Source organism: Thunnus thynnus, chromosome 3, assembly GCF_963924715.1.
Source record: "Thunnus thynnus chromosome 3, fThuThy2.1, whole genome shotgun sequence".
NCBI lineage: Eukaryota > Metazoa > Chordata > Actinopteri > Scombriformes > Scombridae > Thunnus > Thunnus thynnus.
Genome location: NC_089519.1, coordinates 8465989 through 8491319, shown reverse-complemented (window position 1 = coordinate 8491319; position 25331 = coordinate 8465989). Strand labels below are relative to the sequence as shown.

The window sequence follows — 25331 nt, the reverse complement described above, 5'->3', positions numbered from 1 at the left end:
AATGCTGTGACACCCAGATTTACTGCGAAATAGCCCAAAACAATCCAGATGTGATATGCTGATGTGTCTAACATGGGCCTTGTCGTCCCTCTTGTCTCTCTCTATTTCTCTTTCCCTCTCCTAAGCAGGGATGTGACAACATTTATCCTTTCTGGCTCAGTTGGGGGTTGCAGGGCCATTCTGCAGGGGCTGACAGATGGATCAGCCAGCCTAAAGGCAGTGGGAAGAGATGAAAAGAGAGAGAAGCACCACTTCCCATTCTTCAACATACTGTATGACTCCCAAATTTGCCATACCACGTCACAAATGTGCAATCCTCCACAGCCACGATGATGGCAGTTTTACACACTGAGAGAACGCTGCTACAGTATGTCAGAGCAATGATTCACTAAAGCTTCTTCACACCATGACCACACTACACAGTTTGAGGTAAATGACAAGAGTAGAGATGGTCATAACCTCTTTAAGTAACATTTTAACTCAAAATGTCTCATTTACATGTTGAGGACAGAGTTGCAGTTCTTCAATAACTGTTGTAGTCTTATTCATTCTGGGAAATGTAGGTTGGTTGTTGCTCTACAGAGGTGTAAGACATTTAAAAAAAAAATTTCTTTCCTTTTTTTAAGATGCCAAAAGATCACATGCTGTTTGTTCACGTGTTATCAGTCTCAGATCCGCCCTTTCAAGAATGAAAAAGAAATATTTCTTTTAAGGGTATCACGTGTTAAGACGTCACCCTTATTAAAGGGTTCATTAAAAGTTCATTAAGTTCATCAGAAAGACGCCTCCAATGAACTGTTTGACCTCTGACCTCCTGGAAAAAAGCTGAATAAAATCCATGTATTAACATTTACAACTGAAAATTTGATGTGTTATTGTAAAAAACTCTTTATTAATGATGATATTAACATTTATAGCTATAGACTTGATTGCTTATCAGCAGATGAAGTTTGCCTGGTTGTCATGGACTTGCAGATGTTCAAATCTCCATTTCTCTGAGCACTTTGAGGACTCTGTGTCCATGTTGGAATTAAATCTCTAATTCCATGACAACTGGGCCAACTACATTTGCTGATGAAGATCATGCAATATGATTGAAAGCTCTAGAGCAGCTACTAAATTAACTTTGTGGTGAGATTTCTTTCCCAGCTGGTGTTTCCAAGGTCTAGAATGAATGTTGAACCTCAGTAATAAATAATTTATAAACCATAAATAAAGCCAGTAGCTAGAACTCATAAACCCTCTATAAAGGGTGCATTATTAGACAGTGGTAACCTTCCATGAATATGTTTTGCCTTTCAGTCTACAGCCATAGTTCTCTTCTTACCCTTTGGAATAAAAAGCTTCTTGACACTTCCTGTGGTTCTTGTACAATGTTTTCTATTATGTTGGTGCTGGAAAACATTTTGATTGTGGTTTTAAGCCCCAGCTTTGCTCATGAACACATCTTAATTCAGAAATCGCCTTTTTGGCCATATTTGTGTTGTAGTCACCATTTTAAGTGTTATTTAGCTATTCTTGTTATGGTTTTTGGTGAGAAGTAATAAAGTCATATAATTCTTGACTTCATCTGTAGTTTCTATGCATGCAATTATCAGGTGTCATTACAGCTAAATAAACACTGGCCCTGAAAGAAATGTAAGTCAGTAATGCTCCGGATTTGTTGGTACAGGGGGGTGAATGTGAAAGACAACTTACTGTATATATTATTTTTTTGCTGTTATTTTGTATATTTGCTTGTGTTTATGTGGCCCAATTAGCAAAAGAGTTTACAGCTCAAGTTCATATTCAAACATCAGCTTCATGTTCAAACATCTTAATTTTATTTCATAGTTCTCACTGTCACTAACTACTCAATATATTATACAAACAAGTCTTGTAAAACATACAGCAGTTAAAAAAATGACTGAACAAACTTGTACAGCTACTTTGATGTTATATATTGATAAATTATAACTCTTTACATATGTGCATACATTTGGACAAGACATGAAATGACTACTACAGTAGCCACAATATTCAGCTCTCTTATGTAAAAAGAGACACAAAATCACAAACTGAGCGAAAAGATGAACAGACAGAACAAACAAAAGCTCAAGTTCTTGGTTGAGACATTCACCTTGAGCTGAACAGTGTAAACATACAGTAACAGTGAATATATTATTCACGATGTCTCGTGACCTTTAAACATAGAGGGATATATCAGAGAGATGGCCTTTATACCTTCCTTCAGTAGAGGTCTTATTGCTGTGTCACTAAATAAATACCCTACCTTCATTTTGTATTGAATGAGATTTATTCAACATGGGATGTGTTCAACAAAAAAAAAAAAAAAAAAGTGAGGCTAATAAGATTAAAACTTCTGAGAGCACTGTGAGAAACCAACTCAGCTCCCGTAAAAATGCTGTAAGATGCAGAGAAACGGATTAAAATGTCACTGATGGTTGATTTGAAACGCATGACTTCTATCTCAGACACTGTGCAGAAGCTACACTTTGACTGGAGGATCCACTGTTAAAACTGAAATTCATGTTCGTGTGTTTGTAAAAAGGTAACAACTGAACCGACAAGCCCATATTTCATTTTGTGTGAGTTTGCGTGCGCGTGTATGCGCTGGTCTTCTGTAGTTTTCACATGAAGCAGCAGTTCTCCTTGTGGCCAAAGTTCTACCTTTTTCCCCTGCTATGTTTACTTCAGTCATCACAAACCAAGAGGACACACTGAGAGAAGAAACCACCACTGATGTGTAGGTCCACCACCTCTCTCCTTCTTATTTTTCACCATGGAGGCCAACAGTTCCATAGCCGTTCATCACAGACATTTTCACATGACCATTGGAAGTCAACTCTTCTTCGAGGATGTTGTTCTTGGCGGCGAACATCTGACTGATCTCTACAAAGGTTTTGTTCCTGGTCTCAGGGATGATGATGATGGTGTAGATGGCCACTCCAAAGCAGATCGCACAGAAGATCAGGTAACAGTAAGGACCCATAGTCATCTGATGTGGGAGGACACACAGGGAAACTTTGAGTAAAATAAATACTTTGTCGAGAAAATCAGAACAGTATTTGTTTTCTTTTATAAAGTACAGCCTACCAAAGGAAAGTAAAAGAGGACAAATGAAAGTGGATGTCATGCAATAAAGTTGGAGCCACGCTGTCGTAGTTCACAGAAAGTTTCAACAATCCAACTCAAATGAACATGAAATTGATCCAAAACATGATCAGATAAGTGTAGGTTTTGCACACTGGATTAGATTATATAAATAGCTGGTTTGAAAGAGGCTTTGGAAGACTGAAAGAATTTTTTGGCAACTTGGAGGCAGAAGAACAAGCTGTAAACACAACACTGACATATCATATCACACATTTCATCTCTAACTTTGATTGTTGTGGCGAATCTGTTAGCATTTACACATCCAGCAGACACTGAGCAACATTAGCACTCATTTGGAGTCATGTTTCTGGCTACATTACGATTGTAAGTCCAATATTAACTCTCCTTTACCTCTGTTTTGATCTCCATCAACATCTGAGGGGAATATCTGGCTCTTTAGCCGTTAAAAGTCTCATTATGTTCACAAGCTGGTTGCTAACTTTGTCTGGGATAGGCAGCGTATAGTGGGTTTTATCAGAGCTTCTGTGCTGAAATAGCTGACTTCTGCTGCTGCTGGAAATGACAGCGATGAGAGCAGTGAGAGTGAGCCAAAACAATAAAGTTGCAGGTTGTAAAACCAAAACAATGAGCTGAAAGACGCTAAAATACTTTGTTGAGCTGAGGGGAACTGCAGAGTCAAGTGATCTGTGGGTTTGTCACTACGGATTCACATCACATCTAGGTATTTAAGTCATTGTTAATATGAAAATATTAATTAGTGCAGCTTTAAGGAAGAAAAGGAATACTGGAGGGATCTGTCTGAGGAAGACTTACAGAATATAAAAAATAAGGAGAGAACATGTCTAAGGCTTTGTTTTTTCCTGGAATATACTTGTTCGCTTTGATGTGATGACTGGTATCAATTTCTTCTTGTTACTTCAGTACAGATATGGTCCTGGATGTGTTTAGCTTGGCTTAGCATAAAGAGTGAAGGCAAAGGGAAACTGCTAGCTTAGCACCAAGTGAAAAAAACAGCAATATTGAAACTGTACTATTTTCATATTTTCATAACACAAGTCATCTCACTTCTTTTTGGTCTTTAATTTGAGATGTGTAACCATTCAGTTGCTCTCTGAGCTGTCAGATCAGAATTAATGTAAGTTTATGCCACTATCCATGGGACAGATCATTGCCCTCTTTACTTTCTGTCTGTCAGACTGGAACAACACCCAGGACAATGAGGGACAGCGAGGTTGTTAATTTAATTGGTATTTGGGGAGTCGCTTCTACTCAAACTACACCAAACAGCCCACATAATTGCCCTGTGTCTGACTCTGCAAGTGAAGCCACAACAGATCCTGAATGTGGGTCAAAATAAAATCAAGGTCCTCAATGCCAACTAGGCTAGACATTCAAATAAACAAAATCTTGTTCGTTTGCAATACTGACAGTATTCTAGACAGTAAACTCAGTCACCCATGAGATGTGCACACAACATTTTGGTCATTTTTGGATCAACGAAATGCCAACAATTGCACACATGCACACAAAATGACTTCTGAGTGAAATAATTTGAGTTGCACTCCATGTGAACAGAATTGAAAGTAGAATATGAGTTCGCCCTGACCTCTAGGAAGGGGAAGACAAAGCCGATGGTGAAGTTGGACAACCAGTTGAGGCAACCGGCCACAGTGTAGGCAGCCGGTCGGTGCGACTGTTTAAATAACTCTGCAGTGATCAGGAAGGGAACACCAGCTGCACAAGACAGGAAAAACAACATTTTTTATTATTTCAAAGAACACAAAATTGCTCCAAGTTCAGTTCATCTATTGGTCTGATCTGACAAGACATCCTATCAAGCTGTCATAATACAAACCATATCATTTATACACTCAGTATAACTCTATGAATCTGTTGGGTGTTGTGAAATTAACATCCTTACTTTTAAATTAGCTTATCAATATTCCCTCTTGGGACAGAACATGATATAACAAATGATACACATTCCTCGAGACCTGATGCTATTATATCACACTCCTTTTTCTGCATGTGCTTCATTATGTGTTCAGTATTATTCTGCAATCAAAAGTTGACGAGAGGAAAATGTTTGTCGACTTGGCAAAACTTCAACTTCTGAACCACAAGAAGCAGAAAAGCTTCTTGCAGGACTTGTGCAATTCATTAGTTTGATGAGCAGGATCTATGAGTTTGTGTCTTAGCTTGTAACACATAATTCTTCATTGTTAGAAGTGAAAGCTATGAAGGAGAAATATGTATTAGTAAGAGCTCTAATGATAAGCTTTCCGAATGATGTCCTCATTATCTGTGCATGATAATTGCATAGAGGAAGGTTTAATATTGTCAAACCAATAACGAGCCCATAATTTGTCAACATCTGCGGTATGTATGGGGGGCGTCATTGTGCATGCAAGGTTTCGTCTGAAGAAAACCGTATTCATCATGGTGAGCTGATGAACAATGAGCCATTAAAAGTCTAATTGCAGCAACAGAAATCCTCATCTGTGTGCTGAGGTACAGATTTTGCCGGCTTGACGAATGACGTTATGTAAACCAGATTCTTCCTAATTCATCATCCTCGCAGGTCCACTCAACGTGGTTCCCAACGTTGTAAACTATTGCCTCTTAATTCACTTCACTCAACTCATCCAGTGCACAAATGGCTGTGGGAATGGATGTAGTGTGGCAGTTATGATTTCTTAATTTACAAGACTGATGAAATACAATATCTTCACGGTCAGAGGAGGAGTAGGGAGGGAGGGTTGTTGGTTTTCCAGATTCGGGGGCCTGCTGTTGTGAAAGTATCCAGCAGGGAGCAGTGTTACCTTTCACACAGGAAACCCCAAATCTAGTCATGTATAGGCTAGACAGGTTGAAATAAAAGTGTTTTCAAGTGAGACATATAGAGGATCACGTTAATAAATCTGAATTTCATCATGTGTTTTCTGGGTGTGTTGTAATGTTTACCTGGACCTATGCAGAAGCCAGCAATGATCCCGACAACGCAGCCCACACTGATGTAGCGCATGAAGGGCAGCTCCGCCTGTGATTGGTCAAACACAAGTCATGAGTCTGAAGTCATGAGTTGTAAACATTAGTTAACAATTTGCATGGTTGTTCATAATCATCGATTTTTCTATATTTGATCATTTTTGATCATATGTAACACATTAGTGACAAGACTGCTGACATTCAGTTCTATAATTACGCTCTTAATTTGCACCGTTATTCACAAGTAAAGAGGGGTTTTCCAGACTACACTGGAAGTTCACGACGGTTTACTGGAAATAACTTTCTTTAGTTTTTATTTAATAATCTGGTTAATGTTTTTTCATTTACTTATATTTTTATAGATGTTATAGATGTTACTAGAACTCAATTATTTTCATTATCTATTAATTGTTTGGTCTATTAACTATCCGAAAATGGTGAAAATGTGGATCACATCATGTCCTCAAATGTCTTTTGTCCTGACCAATGCTTCATAATCCAAAGATATTTAGTTTGCCATCATAGAAGACTAAATAAACCAAAAAATATTCATATTTAGGAACCTGGAATCACAAAATTTGGATTTTCTTTCCTTAAAAAATGACTCAATCAGTTATCAAAATAGTTGGAAATTCATTTTCTGTCAATTAATCACCTAATTGTGAGCGAACAAAATTGTTGACTGAGTGACTTTTTGGGGAAACCCATCTTAAATTAGACACAGATGTAATTTTATGTAAATCTGATAATGATCTCATCTGCATTAAAAAACAGTGCTCCACATGCCCTACAGTATGCTACAGTCTGCAAGTTAATGTAATAAATTCCTCCACCAGCAGCATGTTTAGATGACACTCTACCTGGTAGAGGACGGACACAGTGATCCCAGCACAGCAGAATCCCATGAAGAGGAAGCCACCAATCATCAGAGATCTCCTGCCCAGACGCTCGATAGTAAAACACTGCAAGATGGACAGAGAGGCAGGACCTGCTGTCATTGGCGGGCAACATGAGACGTCATCCAGACATAAGAAACACTTGACTTTTTTATCCTCTGATTATTCATTATAGACCGTTTGATGCTTACTGGTGTATGAAGCACTACAAACAATAAGCCTTTTGGCCAAATCTGGAACATTTACATCATAATGATGGTAATTAATGTGTACTGTCCCTGATAAATACATATATTCAAGTAAAAGTTTGGCATATTACTATAATTTAGATAAAACATGAGAAACTATTTTGTCTTTGCTTAGAATATACATTAAAAATCAATCTCTTGCAGAATTAATAAGTATCAACTGTGCAAGTGAGATTTATTTCATTTGATGATTATGATTATATTTATTTTTTATATATTTTCACAACTCTGCTGCTTATTATTCAGTCTATAAGATAATAGTCGAGGAACAGACTATAAACTGACAATTTAAAACCAGAGCAAACTCACATCAACAGTTAATTTAGTCTTTAGTTTTTTTAAAAAGCCCATCAACAAGATATTTGTTTTACAACATGAAACAGCACATCGCACATTTGCAATGCTTTGTATTTTTACTTGACTACGATTCGTTGATTGATCAGTTAACCTGTAATTCTAATTCTGTCATTTAAGCACACCATAGAAAGCAATATAAACAGTCTGTATAATATATAATAGTGATATACTGATGTCATCTTAGTGTTTTAAGTGTGATGATGTTTACTCACCCCCAGCATCCCAGAGATGACCTCAATGGCACCAGTTCCCACTGTTGTGTACTGAATGTGAGGTTCTGGGATTCCTGCGTTCTTAAATATGTCATTTGTGTAAAACCAGATCTGAAATTGACAGCGACAGGAAGTTGATGAATGTATTAAAAGTGTTGGACCACACACATATGCACATCCACACACATAGACAGATGCTTTGAAACTCTGAGTTTGTCTTTTTTTTTTCTTCACTCTGCTTATTTGGTGTTTCCACGTGATTCATCATAGTGATCATTATCATCAGGCTGACCATCACTCATGCATTTGAGATACGGTGTTTCATCAGTATGGACTTCTGACAAGTGCTCCCCTTGAAATTAATTTTATGTATTCTCATTAATCACACTTTGCTGATGCAACATCCATCATTGATGAGGTGTGGACAAGATCGTGATCGGTGCGGTTAAACGCTGTCTTGTTGATTTAGTAACCATATGTGTAGTGATTCATCACCATTGCAGCCTACAAGTATGCATACACACATGCCTATATTAAAACACCAACAATTTTAAAAAAGTAAAAGAGTTGGGACCAGATATATCTTTTTGAAACACATTGTCTCGAAAACCTATAAAATAATGTGCTATAGTTCCTCCTCAATGAACTGAAATCCACACTGGTGACTTTCTGTATAGAACTGTAGCCTGAAACAGTTTTTCTATTTCCATATTTCATTTTTCATTAATCTTCTGTCCATCTTCATATTTTAAGTAAGTCTTGTGATGGCAACAGGATGCGTGGAGCATTTTTTTTCCCTCTGAGGCCAGACAGAGGCACCTTGAGGGCATCATGCATTTGCAACTCAAAGACTCAGCAACTCAACTCTAAAATCTTCTTGGATCTTTGGGCTAATTCTCCTGTCACAGCGAGTGAGCTGTGTAACGCTCTGTGAATATGTTGATACTTATGGCCACAAGTCTTAGATGTCCACTTGATAAATTTCCACTGCATCAAAGGTCCAGTCAGGGTGCATTACATGATAATATTTCAGTACAAAAACTGCACAGGTCTGTACATGAACAGCATTTCTGTATTAATGGGCATGTGACACCTTAGTTGTGTAAGTCTTTGAACTTGAGCATAAAAAAGGTGTGATTGCCAGATGGAGACACTGCATTCATGTTGAAAATGTTTGATTTTAAAATTAATCTTGATATCAAGACTTCAACTGACTCAGTTTTGTGTTTCTTTCCTCCATGTTTTTGAGATAGTTTTGCTCAAAACAGGCATTTTCGGTGTCGTAATGGTGTTTTGTGTTCCTGCTCTTTATTATGGCTACTGTTTCATTGTAAATCAAGCCCAATGGACTCATACTTCCCTCGGGCAAAATGATCTCGTATTTCTCAATCAACCCATCCTTAAATTCATGTTTAATGCCATGAACCCTGTCTCTGACTGTGTCACACTCCACTGCAGACTGCTCTGGTTTGCATTACACTTGAATGCCAAAAAGACAACATCTGCAAAAGTGCAGATATACCATTCTTGACAGTAACCTTCACCCTGCTTCAAGAAACTGTTCTTAAGAAGAAGAGACGGGACCAAGTGCAGCCTTATTAGTTCACAGCCAACATGAATGAGCTTGACTTCATGCAAAATGAAGGAACAAAGCTCTCGCTCTCAATGCATTGGAATCCAAGTAAAAACTGACCACTCATGACTCTCCACCTTTCAGCTAGATCCCAATCAAACAAAAGAACTAAGAGAACAAGTGATTCTTGTTGCTCAGCTAGTCACGACCTGAAACAGCTGCTGTTTTATGAAGTCACCACTGAGATAGCTACAGTAATAACTTAACTGTAGATTGATGGACTGGTGAAGGTGCAGGAGAAATAAATCTGTCAAAATTCTGTCTTTGTTATAGACAGGTTCCAGATATGCACATCCCCATCATAACTCCACAAAATTGGTGCTACATTCACTGTCAAAGGATCAGATCCTTTATTTTTTCTTGCTGATCATCTTGCAACTTGTTCGTCTTATTGCTGTCTGTGCCAGAGACATTAGAAATACCCAAGATCATAGGAACAACGTGCACATTTTTGCCTTAAACTCTCTTGAAAAATCATATTTTGCATTTTGTGTAACAGATTTATTGCACACTGAGATTACATGTTTGTTCCTCTGCATGTTTGAAGCCTCCCAGTGCTCCTGACTGGAACAGCTGGGACAGTGGGACTCAGCGGGGTGTACCCCTGCTGGGAAATGGTGCTAACATGTGAGCCTGCATGCCTAGAGCTTCCATCCACATGGAGCAATGAGTACAAGAATGTGTTTGTCTGTGTGGAGGATGGGTGGACCTCCCTACTGTATGTGAGGCAGCGCTAAGAGAGAAGACCAGGAGATAATGAGGCGTGGTCCCGTTGCCCCCTGCTTAGTCACTCAGTGGCTGCATGTGGGACTGTGATGTATGGACAGGAGAGAGTACAGATGGGAGGAGCACAGCTGGGAACTCTCATATAATTGTGCTGTCATTGTGGATGTGCAAAGACTGTGCATACACACAAAGACGGAAAAAGGCAACGATGCTTTTCCCACTCACCGCATCAATGCCAGACAGCTGCATGCCGATGTTGACCACCACAATGGTGATGACCTGCCAGCGAACACAGCGGTCCATGAGCAGGCCACGGACGGAGATAGTCTGGATGGAGGACAGTGAACGCTGCTCCTCCTGCATCTCCTCAACCTCTGCCTGGATGTTTCCTTTAGTGCGGTACCACTTCAGGGCTAGAGGAAAAAGACAGCACAGAAAGAAAGGCTTTTACTAGTCTGGAAGACCAATAAAAATTCACTTTATAGAAGAAAGGAAAGAAGCTTTGATATCAAAATTATGAAACAGAGTAACATTGACAGGTTCAGTCACCTCCGTACATTTAATGTATGCCATGACAAGAGCTGACAACCATTTTTTCCATCATTAGATGCAGATTGCTCCAGCAAGCAAACTGACTTAAATTTGTCATCAAACATCATCTAATCAATGAACCTGCACCACAGAAATTTCTGGCTACAACCCACACTGTATTAGCTGACACGTTTTAGCAATTAAAAATCCTATTCTTTGACTTTTCAAATGGCTATTTTCATATTTAGCTGTAAAGCAGATAAACAACGTTGAATTGAGCATTTAAAGTTTCAGCTTTAATCTAAGTTTAAAGCATGTGAAGCACATTGTAACACGTACAGTAAGTCAAGTAATTTAAATAAGGAGCTGAGCTGCACAACGTGGACATTTATACATTAACAGCAGAGATGGGATTTTATGTGATGATCTTTGAATGATGATCATTTTAAAGAAGAATTGTGGGTTGTTAAGAGAAATTATGAGTCTTTACATCATGTGATCAAATATTTTTAAACATTTAGAAGTGAAGAATATTAAGAATCCACTTTCTTACCTGCAATAGTGGCGTGAACGTTTCCCTTCTCTATCAACAGGTACCGCGGACTCTCTGGAAACCATGGCAACAGCATCAGCTGTACCATGGTAGGAAACACCACAAGGGACAGGAGCAGAGGCCAGTGCTCTTCCTGTGTGGAAAACACAACATTTAAAACTGTTAAGAAAAAATATTTATACAGATGTATGTGTATTTATACAGATAATTCAAGATTATATAGAGCAGCTTTCACTATTCCACATATCATCTCTAACACGTATATCATCTAAAAAAGGATGTAAAAGCCTCTCCAGATGGGATGAACCAAAAAGTAGAGAGTGATTAGGTCTTGACAGACTAAAATCTTTGAAATCCTTTGTCTTATTTTAGCTTCATTTTTCTGTGCAGCTGTTCCAAACATTAGCATTCCTGCCTCCTCTCTATCAGACGTAAGTGTGGGCAGATGGAAAGAGTGTTGGCTGATCCAGATCTACTGCATACAAGAGGTAGAAATATGAAGGAGGAAGAGGAGAGCTGAAGGCCAGCTGAACATGTTACACACAGAACCAAATAGACGACTGATGACAGGACTAGCTGCCTGAGCTAATAATCTGTCCCTATAAATCACTACCAGAACTTCATCTTATATCAAAAATCTGAACTATGTCAAGTATTGATTGAATAATTGAGGCCAAACGACATTTGAGAGTTCACAACCATGTGATGGAGTCGACCTGTGTGGAGGTTTTAATGACATGATGTCAGTACCTTTCCCAGTGTTTCATGGAGCCCCAGGATCTGAGCGATGAAGACCCCGAGACAAATGTGGATGCTGGGAACGAGGCCCAGGAAGCCTCGCAGGTTCTTGGGGGCGATCTCACCGAGGTACATCGGCACAACACTGAGAGAGATACCTGTTGAAACGAATAGAGAGAGAGAGATCACCACTGACACAACTTTAATGTATGTTTTTTTTTAAAATTATTTTCATCATAAGTCAAGTTTTTCCAACAGTTATTTATGCCTAGTTTTGTTTACTAGCATGTGCACCTTAAACATCCCCTCCAGACAAGATTTATGAACATATTTATCTCCCTCATTGAAAAATCTAAAATCTATGAATATGCATACTGGACCATGATTCCAAACTAGTTGTGATATCACAAATCATGCTCGCCTTAAACTCAGATTCACGTTGAGCACAGAAAAACTTTCCACTTTCAGAAGATGAATGTGAAAACAGCCTTCTAGTGTCAAACTCTGCACATACATCATTCTGTGCAGTGAAGCTCAAACATCCGGGTGACATGACAATAAGCCAAACACATTTTTGAGTGGAAGAGGACTATTTATAAAATGGATAAAAAAAACACTTAGTATTGCATAGACAAGATATAATGAACAGAAGATATCAGAAGCACTTCCATTGTAAACTGCAAACCATCAGACTCAATTCTCAAGTCTATAGTATATAAAAAAGCAGCTAAAACTTCCCTTTTCTTACATTTATAATGCTGCTAATTTCTGTTTTACTTTGATGAGACACTGGGATTCATTCCGGTCATTGAGGAATCGGGCGGGCCTACCTGAGTGGACTCCTGTGATGAAGCGTCCAATGATGACCATCGCTGGCAACCTGCATGCTCTGCTGAAGCCCATAAGAGCTCCTCCTATAAACACCAGCACAGTGGATCTCACCAGCGTCCCTTTCCTGTTAAAGACACAGAATAAGATGTTAGTAACTGTCAGAAGCCGTACTGACTGCAACACAAACATACACTGACATATGTTAAACGCACAAAAAACCATCTGTACACACACACACACACACAAACTAACCTTCCATATTTGGTTACAAGTCTGCCCACTAGCAGGGCGCCAGTCATCCCACCAATAGCAAAGATGGACACAGTGAGGGAATACAGGACGGTGAGGAGTTCCTCATCCGGAGCCCAGTCGTAAGTTTCTATCATCGTCTCATTGTAGAAGTCTTTGATGTACTGGTAGAAGAAGAATTCAGTTCATTACAAAAAAAATACAGAAGAAAGAAATAATTGCTGAACAACATATAATCCCTACACCCCTGGGCCATCGTGTCCATCACTCCAGTAGACCTGGAGTGTGAATATGGTGGCCATGAAATTTGACACCTCATCAACTATTTCCCACAGTGCCACACATCCAAATGTCTACATTCGTCTTGCCGTTTCCGTTACACTGGGGGGAGGGGGATGGGACGAAGGGATGTTTTAACCGGCGTGAGAGACAGCCATCTTCACGCACCTTATTCATGTGATTTTAGACCAGACAGGAAGTTCATCGAGCACCCACAGTCAAAGTCAAATGGAATTTGATGGGAAAGAGGCCATAAACTGCATGCTTGATAAAAATGAGAGCACTTCTCCTCGTGGTGTGACAAAAATATATTGCAAGAGCCGACAACATTCTTCAGATTTCTTTCAGGTTTATCTGACAGTGTGAAGATTTCACTGAGATCCAGCTGTCCCGGTGAATCAATTACATTAAACCTAATTTTGCTCAAGAGACACAATTTATTCATATTCTGTGCGAGAGACATAACAAAAACTAGACCAGAAAAATAAGGGTTGATTTTGATCTGAATTAACCGTTGTAGTATTTACGCTAATCAAGCCTGAAAGATGGATTATTTTGTATCATTTTGTAAAACAGTGTGGATAGAGAAGGAGGGAGTGGGAGGTCTTGAGGGAGTCCCGTGATGACAAGAAGAGAGATAAATTTATATTTGTCAAGATTTCATGGGACTGTCTCCAATCCGTCCAAAAGATTGTCATCATCTCCATCATGTCTGATGATGGTGTTGTATAAACTGGCTAGATAAAAACTGACCAGTTAAATGTTTATAAATGATTAAAATCATTTTGTTAAATATTCCTTCTGTCTAAAGGCTGAAGAATGTATGAAAAAGAGAATCAGAGTGAAACTAATCAATCACTGAAACCATTTGATGTCGACACTGAAACACATCTTCACTGCCACTACTGCACCGCTCCTTCCATGAGAACGCTCCTCTGCTGCAAATGCATCAAAGGGGAAAACATACAACAAAAACAGAGCTCTATTGTAAGTCAAGATACCACACGACACGAGTATTATAATAATCAACTAACTGTGCGATAGTATTAAATCATTCGATCTTCCACGTTGATATCTTTGAAACCAGTCGTATGATCGTTCTTCTCTTTCACTATTTTGTAGACGTGAAGAGGACATGACTTGCCTCGGAGCCCAAAATCTCCCAGTAAAGTATATCTTATCTTATCTTATGACTGGTCACACTGTTTTTATTATCTATTAGTTCTCTGTGCAATACTACGCTTGTGTTTTTATACTTGTACCCACAACTATTAATTCTCATGTGTTTATTCATTTATTTAGTGATTTTTATTTTTTATATTTATATTAGGATTGATCTTAATGTGATTGTAACTGTCATCTTTCTGTTTATCACTTATCATTCTTTGCTACTTTTTTGTGATTTTTGTTTACAGGAGCCACACCGGTGATGTAGTGAACAATTCACAACACATTTTACTGCCCTCTCTGCTAAAACAAACTTAGTGGATTTGAATTCCTTTATTTGACCGATGTCCGACTTCAGCTGAGCCAGTGTCACATGATGCCAATTTAATTTTTTCCAGAAGAAGAAAGGCTCAGAGAATACCTGCCAAACTGGCTAATAAGAAAGTTGCTCATTATTGACCTGGCCTTGACTTTTGTTCTGCTTAGCTCGCTGAATCCTGCTCCCTTCCCTCAACCTTCAAGTCCAAATTAAATTACAAGGCCAATACATTCTAATTAAGGCTCACTGATACATAATGATTTCAAAAAATGCAATACACATTATTGCCTTTCAAACACTAAATCAGTCCTCTTGTGCCATGGCTATCTGCCAGAAATAGTCGAGGGAGTCTGTGACAAGCTGTCGGATAATATAATCTAATAATTGAGACACATGACAGCAGACCATTAGTTCTTAATGTATCCTATTAAAAAAAACATTTTTCTCACCTCAAGACCAACTGAACCTTCTGCCACACCTAAAATTTGATCTGGAGCACACAGGCGTAACTAATGTCAGATGACACACAGCAGCCAGCAGTGAATGCTACAAAAGGGCACTGAAGTCACATGGACCATGGTTAAAGGTTTGACCTCACCAAATTAGCAACAACTTTGTATGTGTGTGACACTGAGCAACAGGCTCTAATTGAAAGAGGAAATACAACACAGGTCAGAACTGTTCCTGTCTGTGCTACCAAGAAAAGGTACCCAATGTGATGAAATCTTACAAGTGACAGAGAGAAAAGTTAAGCTGTGTATGCTGCTGTTTATCAGATGAATAGTGCAATGTTTTGGGAAATTGTTCACTTTCTTGCTGAGAGTACGATGAGAAAATTGATACTTGTCTCATACTTTTCTGTTTTTAAAACTGAGAGACGGTTAGCTCATACTCATACACCAACAGAAACTTAACAATGACAATTTGTGGTTTTTACGTGCTGTAAGTATTTCTTAAAGTCTTAAAACAATAGTCGGGTGTTCATATGAACAGTGAAAGAGGTTTTCCTCGCTGTAATCATTCCTCCTGTTCATACTGGCTGTTAAAAGATCCCCTTCAAATATGCTTTCAATGTAGGTGATGGAAGCCAAAATCCACAGTGTATCCACAGACATTTTGTGCAAAAATGCATTTAAAAGTTGATCTGAAGCTTCAGCAGTCTAAGTTAGTCATATCAAGTGGATATCTGTCACATTTACAGTCTTTTTAGCATCAAATTCCCTCTTTGCGTTTCCCTGTTGAGCTGCGGTGGATATATAGTAACAAAGAGGGACTTTGGCACTAAAAAGACTGTAATGTTAACAGATATCTACTTGATTTGACTCATTTGGTCGATTGAGGCTTCGTATTAGCTTCAGATAAACTTTAAAAAACATTTTTGCACAGAAGGAGGACTGTGGATTTTGTCTCCCATCACTTACATTGTAAGTGCATCATGAAGGGATCTTCTAATGTCAGTATGAACAGGACAAATGATTACAGCAAGAAAAACCTGTTTCATTGTTCATTTGGCCACCTGACTATTATTTTAAGACACTCGAAGCTGCCCTTTAATGAACAGTTTATCCATCTGCCATCTTGTCTAACTCTGCAAGAAAGTGAATAAACGCATCTCCAAAAATGTCAAACAATTCCTTCAAAGCCATTATGTGTAAAATGTTAAAATTCCCCCACAGTGGTAGAATAAAAAAGACAATAAAAATGTATATTATAATAATTTTAAAAATGCTATAAATCACAAAAAAATGTTCCTCACATACAGTTTTAGCTTCCTGATATTGTTCATATATCTCAATCTAACAGAATAATAGATCAAAATGAGGGAAAAAAGTTGGAAATGAAATCCAGCAGGAGCACATCCTTCCATGTAAAGCCCCTCCGAAGCATAGTACAGTATAGTAGCATGAGATGTGACTCTATAGCTCACATGCTTCCATGTGGGACGGTCCATGGTTAAACAGGAATGGCTCACAGCTTAGTCACTGCACCGCGGCAAATCAAACATCGAAGGGACAGAACAGAGCACATGATGGATAAAAAAACGTCAGAACATCGATGACATGGTGAGATGAGAAGAAGCTTCTAGATTTGACACACAAGCCTGCATGACTCCACTTGACAATGAAATACAATCGGACCCCCATTATGAGCTAGTGTTCAACTTTGGGGAGATCAAATGTCATCCACCATCGCCCCCAGTATTGATACATACTGGGAATGTATGAGTTTCTCCAAAAAATCATGAAAAGTATTTTAATGTTCATGTCCATGATGACGATAGCAATAAGACTGTTTTATTAGCAATAAGATTGAGAATGATGATGATGATGATGTTTTTGATGTGATGGTGACACAAACCTGTGCAGGAGAGTTGACAACAGCCAAATTGAAGCCATAGAGCATGGAGCTGCCAAACGACGCCAAGATCGCCACCGCCAGCAGTGACTTGGTAAGATGCTGAGGAGAAGATGAGGCGAGAAACAAGTGAGATACTGAGAGAAACTACACAGTAAAACATTTAAAGTCATGCAAGAAAAACAGCTAAATAGTTAATAAATAGTAATAAACAGTCTAATTTAATGTGAGATCACACCAGAACTCAGGTATAAGGTTTAAGTACTTAAGTACTATAGCTTAAATAAAAAGATCTGAGCTGGATATTCATAAAATTATTTCATGGCAACCAAAATACACACCAGTCAAAAGTTTGGACACGCTCTCTCATTCAAGTGAATGGGAGGGTGTGTCCAAACTTTTGAATTTGACTGTGACTGTTCAAAACTGGGAAAAAATTGCCTTGTGGGAAAAAAAAGACAGAATATGGACTAGTGAGAAGATTGAAAGCAAACTGTTGTTTCCATTTTCACTCTATTTTTCTAGAATTGTGTGCAGCCTGTACAGAAGATTAGCACATTATGTGTGAGTATTTAACAGCATCATGAGGGTATATGTTACATATGAGTCTGTGATCTCTGGACTTTGTTACAGCGCTCGACAGGCACCAAGCAGCACGTGACTAAATCAGAAGACGTGAAACAAACTGGACACAATCCAGATGCAACTGGCCTGCTCTGGTTGTTTCAGCTTTGGGAGAAACACTTTGAATGAGCTAAACAGATCAACACAGTTAAGAGTGGAGCGCCAATGGCTCCACTTTTCAGGCACTAGCTGAGCTCCAGAGGCACTTGAAGGGCAAAGAGAGAATTTGGTGTCACATACACGTTATAAAAAGTCACATGAGCTCCACTTTGTCTTGGAGACGGACGAGGTACTGTATTTTCATTAGGAACGGCCTGCAGCTACCCTCTTGGCTGCCATCCTAAATTCCAGCACACTAAGCTTAGCTGACCTCCAAGTTAGAAGGTCGGCTGGATTATTATGTGTTTTTGAATGTCCATAACTTCGGATGGAGGATGGAGAAAAATGTTAGTTGTGTAAATGATCATACAAAAATCCCATCCTTTAACAGATCCCATATAGCAGAACAAATGTGAAAATACAGGATGTTTGGTTGGTTAACACCAAGAGTCTGAGCAGAGAGAACCAGGAACCCTCTGCTCTGTCTGAACAATAACAGCACAGATGCCTTAAAGAAACTTAATTTAGCCAGTAATGGCCTGATGGAGGGAGTTAGACGACTACACGTGAAAATAGCTGCTGGCAGACAATGCAGGGCAGTCAGCATTCAATTTAAGATGATTAGCTGTCAGATGTGCAGCTCTTCACATGTTGCACCACTCTAGCCAAAGCTCTGTTTAAGACTTTTACTAGTTAGTTTAGTTCTTTTTCTAAGTTTTTGTTATTGTTTTGTAATTGAAGACACAATTTAGATTAAATTTCAATCTGGTTTTGATGTCGTGCGAATCTGTCCATCCTTACTCAAGTCTCACTGTGACCAGGAAGAATCAAAACTTTTTCATGTCAAGCATCCACAGGCAGCATTACCACATGTAGACATTTTTTGATGATGAGTTCAAATAGATTGTAACTTAATGATGTGTACTGTCTGTAAAGATAAAACATGATAGTGCTTGATGGAGACAACAAATTATTATTTGATCTCAGACTGAGGATAATCTAAAAAAAAATAAATAAATAAAAAGTGCTCAGTAAAAGATGTCATTGATAGACTAAACAGAGCTGGTAGAAAACAGCAATCAATCAACTCTACAAATGATGGTTTTTAAAGTGACATTTCACCACTTACCGTGCTGATTTTGCCATCGTTTTCCAGTAACAGTTCCTCCGCCATTTAAGTCATGAATAATTACTCCCAATGTGTGATCAGCTCGTTTGAGATGAGAAACAGCTCATATGCACAACTTTTCAAAACTCTTCGCCTCTCATCCCCCGTTTGTAGTTTCCAGCCATGCTCGCGCGGCGGGGAGGAGGCGCGCGGCGCTGATGGGCGGAATTAACAAGCTTGTCAAACTCCCAAACTCTCCAATCACCGGAGCGCGTCACGGAGCAGGCCCATCCCAGCCGTGAATCGTTTGCTCCGGTCCATCAGCGATCACATGAGCCAAAGTGGCTGACAGTACTGACAGTTGTCATTAAATAGTCTATGACTAACTGTAGCCAGGGGCGATTTCAGGATTAGTAAACATTAGGGGCTTGGCTGAGGACCAGGGGCACCTATACGGGCACCTTCCTCCAGGACGGGGGGGGGGGGGGGGGGGGGGTCTCATCACGTCAAGCATCATTTCTGCACATTTTATAATGAACTTTGAGATTCTGACTGTAAAAATTAAGACTGAAACTGATATTTTACTTTTTTTTAACTTTATTTTTATGTTTTGCATCAGCTACAACTAAGTGCTTCTTTTCTACAAAAGGAAATTGATTGATTGAATTTTTTATGTTGCACAAATGTTCTCTTTGCAATCAATGCTAACATCTCCTGCACTATTGTTCATTGTAGTCAGGGGCACCAAATGAAAGGTGCAACTACTGATGATGAGTAACATGATTTCTTTTTTCCATGCAGAGCTGTAGAAAATTTGTTTGACATTTTGGCTGATTTGATTATCAGTGGTGTTTAGGTTGCATAGAGCATCATGACTGTACCTATCATACCTGGAGGGCGTCCCAGGTGAGCGTCCCAGGGGCCCAGAATGTCAGTATTAAATGTCAATTTTAAACTTAATCTAAACAGAAAACACCTATTTTCAATCAAATAATACACTAAACTTTAAAAAAAAAAAAAAAATTTCTACGAGACAGATGATTGCTATGATTGAATGGTTGATCAGTGGGTCCTTTGTGGTGTAAAAGGTTTATATTAAAAAGATTTAAGCTTAGTAATGAAATTAAATTTATGGGTTTCCCCATTTCCAATTCTTAACCCGTAAAATTACTGTGTGGTTTCTTAGAAGAAAAAAATCGACTCATCACAGCAGAAAACCCAAACAAAAGAATAATTGTTCAGGTTTAGTCCCTTTAAGATAAATTGCCAAATCATCCAAGGGCCCCTTGTGTTCTATATCCAGCCACTTTTTCCTTATGTGTTTTAATCTAGTGAGCACACATTCTTGGCATTATGCATGCATCATGCCTTCAGATTTAAGATTACAGCTTTTAAAGCAATTCAAGTAAGATGCTTTCAACGCTGATACTGATAGTGTGTTTGATTTTTTTTTTTTTTAAGATCTCTCTTGATCTTTGTTTGATGTCGATTCATGTTCTCCTTCATGCTTTTCTTTGCATTACAACAATATCACAATGTTGTAGCATCCTTTGACCAGAAACAGATTGTAATGAGAGTTTACAGTTCACCCTGGATTTTCTTTCCATTACTGTGTTGCTGTAATACATTAGGAGAGCTAGTGTTTCTTTTCTGTCCTTTATTTTGATATATTCTTTATGAATTATTAAACAAATGGAATTAAACTTGTGGAGACAAACAAAAGATTGTAAACTTACAAAATATCTCTGTTCCTCCCTCAGGAAAGGTTTTGTCTTGTGCTTACAAAGCACAGATGAATCATGTGGATTAATTCACAAAAACGCTTTGCATCTCCTCTTTACACATGACTGTCTTACATGTGGACCTATTTGGTCACCTTGTAATGGCCTTTGGCTACAGTAGTTCCTGCTTAACATATGACTCTTGCACTGCTCTTCACTCTGCAGTGATTTCATGGTAAAATGTTTTAGTTTCCAACCACATGACCTCTCGAGGGAAAAAGCTTACAACATATATCCTTTTTTGCATTGAAATGACAGAAGTTTCAGTGTTGTTCTTTACTCTATTCTAGACCCATGAGGGTTTCATCACATGGCTTTCAGAGAACAAAGCATGGATCTCAAATGGATGATTTTGATACAAAGCACACAGCAAAGTTAAATGTTTTATGTGATATGTGGAGAGAGGTTTAAATAAAAAAATGGCTTATAAATTAGTGCCAGTTCTTTCTTCAAGGCTGTTTCACCACTACAGTCCTCAAACAATACAGGATCTCTCTGCCTTCAGTATCGTTTCACCCTGCTCCATCACACTTTCTCCTCCCTGCTGCTATTTCGTGCTACAGCTTATTCCCACACAGTATCCTCCGATACACAAGCAATGAACCTGCAGACTTGCGCTCTGAAGTTCCACGCAACGAGCCAAGTTGAGACTATCACGCAAGTCAAATGGCTTGTGTCATATGACTTCTGTCTGTGTGAAATGTCTGTGGCTTCATGCTGCTTTTGTGTAAAAAATCAATTATGCTGCGAATAGGGAGGCAACCCACAGGGCTGACACCATAAACAAAGAGAAGTAGATAAACTTCTTCTGTGCAATCACATAAAATAATCTGAAGACAAGAAGAATGGAAAGACACGCTTTTTCTTCAAATGATAACAAAGTTTATGAGACACACCAATACAATTAGATACCAATCTAAAATCATCTTTTGTGATAAACTCTCAACTATGAGGTCATACTGTAGTTGAGAGACACCTCTCAGTTATGACCTCAAAAATGACCTTGAAAAACACTGTAAATAACTTGCAGGAGTCCAGTTTGAACACCTGAACCTATAAGCAACTTCTGGTTTGTTGCTCCTATTGACAGAACAACTGTTACAGATGTTTCAAACATAAAACTTGGGAGGTTTAGACACAAAGTTGACTTGGTCAGGTTTAGGGAAAGATCTAAGCAGTTTGGGTTAAAATTATTAATTTGTAAAGATTATGGGGCCTTCATCTTCATGGTTACAATAATAACCATAGTCATGGTTATAACATTGGAGGAAGTAGGAGAGCCCGACATTTTGTTGACCCATTCCAAACCTCTTCTCCTCTACGGACTTTGTGGCTCAATAACAATGTCACACTACTTCCTCCTTTGCTCCTGATGGATAAGAGTCGTAATTCCTACAGCTGCTAGAAGGCTTTGTCACTTGTTTTCGGGCATTCGCTGAAATTACTGATGCTGTCGTTTCTCTTCTCTTCTCTGCGAAATGCTGCAACATGTTCACCAGCTAGTCGTTGGACTACGACAGATCTGTTGTATTGAAAACTGCCTGTTGCTGCTGAAAACACTGATGAGAGTGTTGAGACTGAAGTGAAACAGTTGCAGGCAGTATAACCAAAACACTGAGCTACTTGAATGCTCCACAGAGCTGAGGAGAACTGCAGAGTCAGGTGATAATCCTCTGTTGGGTTGTCACTAGGAGCACATCCTTTCACATTATACACAATCACTTGAAACACGATCCAAATACAAATATTGACTAATGCAGCTTTAAACATTTACTATTGTTGCTGGTCGGGTGGTTGCACACAGAGCTATAGTTAAGGCTCATCACAAAAGGCTTTGTTTCTGTCTGTTTCTCATGTAAATTATATTTACATTAAGGGAGACATCAAATAGGAGTTCATGAAAAAGCTGTAAAGCATCCTAATATTAATGATTATTTAAAATCACTGGTTTGTCAAAAGAAGTGATAAATATAAAAATATAAAATTATATTTTAAAATGTAGCACCAACAGATTTCACAGGTGTGTGTACAAGGCACCAGGAGGAAGAAGACCCAAATGCAGAGACAGAGACAGGAACTCATAGTAGAAAAGGGACTTTACTTAATGAGTGTCCCAAAAAAAAAATACAAGCAGACAAGTCCAGAGAGGCAGGAAGCAGGAAGCACAATCAGGATCAGGATCAGCATCAGGATCAGGATCTGGATCTGGTGGCTGTTATGCAAAGGCACATGGCAACATTGACAATATGGGTGGGTGTGTGAATCGAGGGACTGCAAGACAGGTGGGAAAGTCTGAGGGCGTCTGGTGGGCAGGTGAAGAATTGCAGGTCGGGAAAGTTCCTCATAAATGATTGGGCCAGGGTGACTGGAGACGGCCTTCAGTGAGCAACAAATCTTCATCATCAACAGTAATCAATAAGTGACCAACTACTATATTTATAATCAGACCTTTGGAAAAATAATGCCAAAAAAGTCTAGATGCTGATTTCTTTAAATCCATCAAACAGAGGGGCCTTCATTTGAGAACAGGTTCATCAGTTAAGTTGAATTGATGAAAGTAAATGAGTAGACTGATCTCTCTGTCTCCTGATGGATCTTAATGAATGTCAGGTCTACACTCATTTGGTGCTCATTGGGCTTCTTGGATCAAGGCCAAGACTTGAGGTTGTAATAGACACACTCAGAATTGGCCACCAGTTACAATAACACAATTACAAGTGTTCACTGAATGTGCAGATATTCACTTTTAATTCTACTTCCCCATTATACATAAATTATTATTCATTCCTTCCTTCACTGTGTATATCGGAACAATATGTATACCCCCACACAATGTTGCTCGTGACTTGGGTTTGTAGCTGGTCATTTTCAAGTGTTGACCTTTCCATCACAGCCTGTCCCATCTCTATTACCGTCCTCGGTATCTCATTGTATCCGCTTATTAACAGGATAATTAGGTGAAAACCCCCAGATTGAGACTCGGAGGCTGGCAAAATAAAAAGCTGTGAAAAAAAAAAAAAAGAAAAGGAATGAACATCTCATCAGCATAATTTACAAGAGGGACATCTCATGATCATAATCAGGATCTGGAACTACATGATTTAATTTCCTCTCAACAGTGAATGAGATGTCATTTGATAAATTACCCATCAATACCAGACAGTAGGGGATGCTGTGCCAGGAAACGTTTTGTGTGCACGTGTGAGAAAAAGAAGTGTGTGTGTGTGTGTTGTGTGTACATGTACACACGTGCACAGACATGTTGCCACAGTATCCTCACCAGCATTTGTGTGTGTGTGTGTGTGTGCTGCGAGCGCAGAATAACCTCACATTAGCAGCCCATTATTTCAATAAACCTCCTCTTGCATCCCGTTGACAGATCATCTGCCTAGAAAAGTAGATATTGTGGCCTTTAATCAGTCAGCCCCCTCCGAGCCGCCGTAGTCTCTTGTGCAGTATTTAAATTCCTCATTTACTCTGTTGCAGGCGGGACGTGCCTGTCCCCCATTGTTCGCTCTGAATAAACTGGGGAGCTGATCGTGTTAAGTGCGGCCATGATTGATGGCTGCTGATGAAATCTAATATAGGCTACTCGCCCCATGCCATCGTTTAGCAGAAACAGGATTAGAGAGAAAGACTCCAACACTAGCTGATAGAAGGTGGAAATGTATTTTAATGTTGCTTTTGCAGATTTTCAACTCTGGAGTTTTGGCTGTGGTCGAGTAGCTTCGACAGGAGTCTGGGACATTAACTGTTGAGCGATGACTCTGGGTCTTGGTGTGTGATGAAAGTGAGTTAGGGAAATGAAGTGTGCGTCTGTGCGAGCGTGTGAGGTCAGTTTGTACATTTAAAAACCATGAGGCGGAGTGACTGTCATCAACCGAGCTGCTGCGCCATGCTAATTATTTTTTTATAAATTTAATTTTATTGTTAAACCAGCCATTAGGTCATTGTGTGTGTGTATGTGTGTGTGTTTGTGTCAACGAGGTCAGAGGTTAATGGCAGGAGATTTGGAATCTGCATTTTCACACACATGTTTAGGTTGTGTATTATGCTCTGAGGCTGCAAATAGCACATGATGCTGCTGTATTATAAATGCCTCATTGTGCTGATAAACAGTTGAGGGACAGAGCTCTGGAGGATGGAACGGAAGTGAGATTTTAGTGACCCCTTGTGGGACTCGAGCTTCAGTTCATGCTGAGTGTGATCACGCACTGAAAAAGGGGACAAAATGCTGTATATTTTTGTGCAAGCTTCAGTTTAGAGTAGTGATGAGGTTCCACTGGATGCATTTTAAAATATCAGTGGTTGTAGCTAAAGGATGCATGGACACACTGACGGATAGATAGATAAATGGGACAAACTACACACACACACACACACACTCGAGAGCCCACTTGAACCAGTCATAAGTCTCAGCGAAACCCTGTCATCCTCTCTCTCTTCTCTTCCCTCCTCTGATCTGTGTTTTACCCACTTCACAGCTACATTAGCAGTTGATTTGGGTGTAATGGATCTCC

The 25331-nt window shown here is 39.1% G+C and overlaps 1 protein-coding gene across 1 annotated transcript; it reads right to left on the bottom strand.

Annotated features, from left to right (window-relative positions):
* Positions 1-1800: 1800 nt before the first annotated feature.
* Positions 1801-19552, bottom strand: slc2a15b (solute carrier family 2 member 15b). The gene is made up of 12 exons (XM_067583903.1): positions 19052-19552; positions 17203-17301; positions 13083-13243; positions 12830-12954; positions 12012-12157; positions 11262-11394; positions 10403-10590; positions 7819-7929; positions 6966-7067; positions 6082-6157; positions 4724-4851; positions 1801-2998 (listed from the first exon to the last, which is right to left on the bottom strand). Exons 1-12 carry the CDS (start codon positions 19094-19096, stop codon positions 2771-2773), a joined length of 1542 nt encoding a protein of 513 aa, XP_067440004.1. The 5' UTR covers positions 19097-19552; the 3' UTR covers positions 1801-2770.
* Between the last annotated feature and the right edge of the window lie 5779 nt (positions 19553-25331).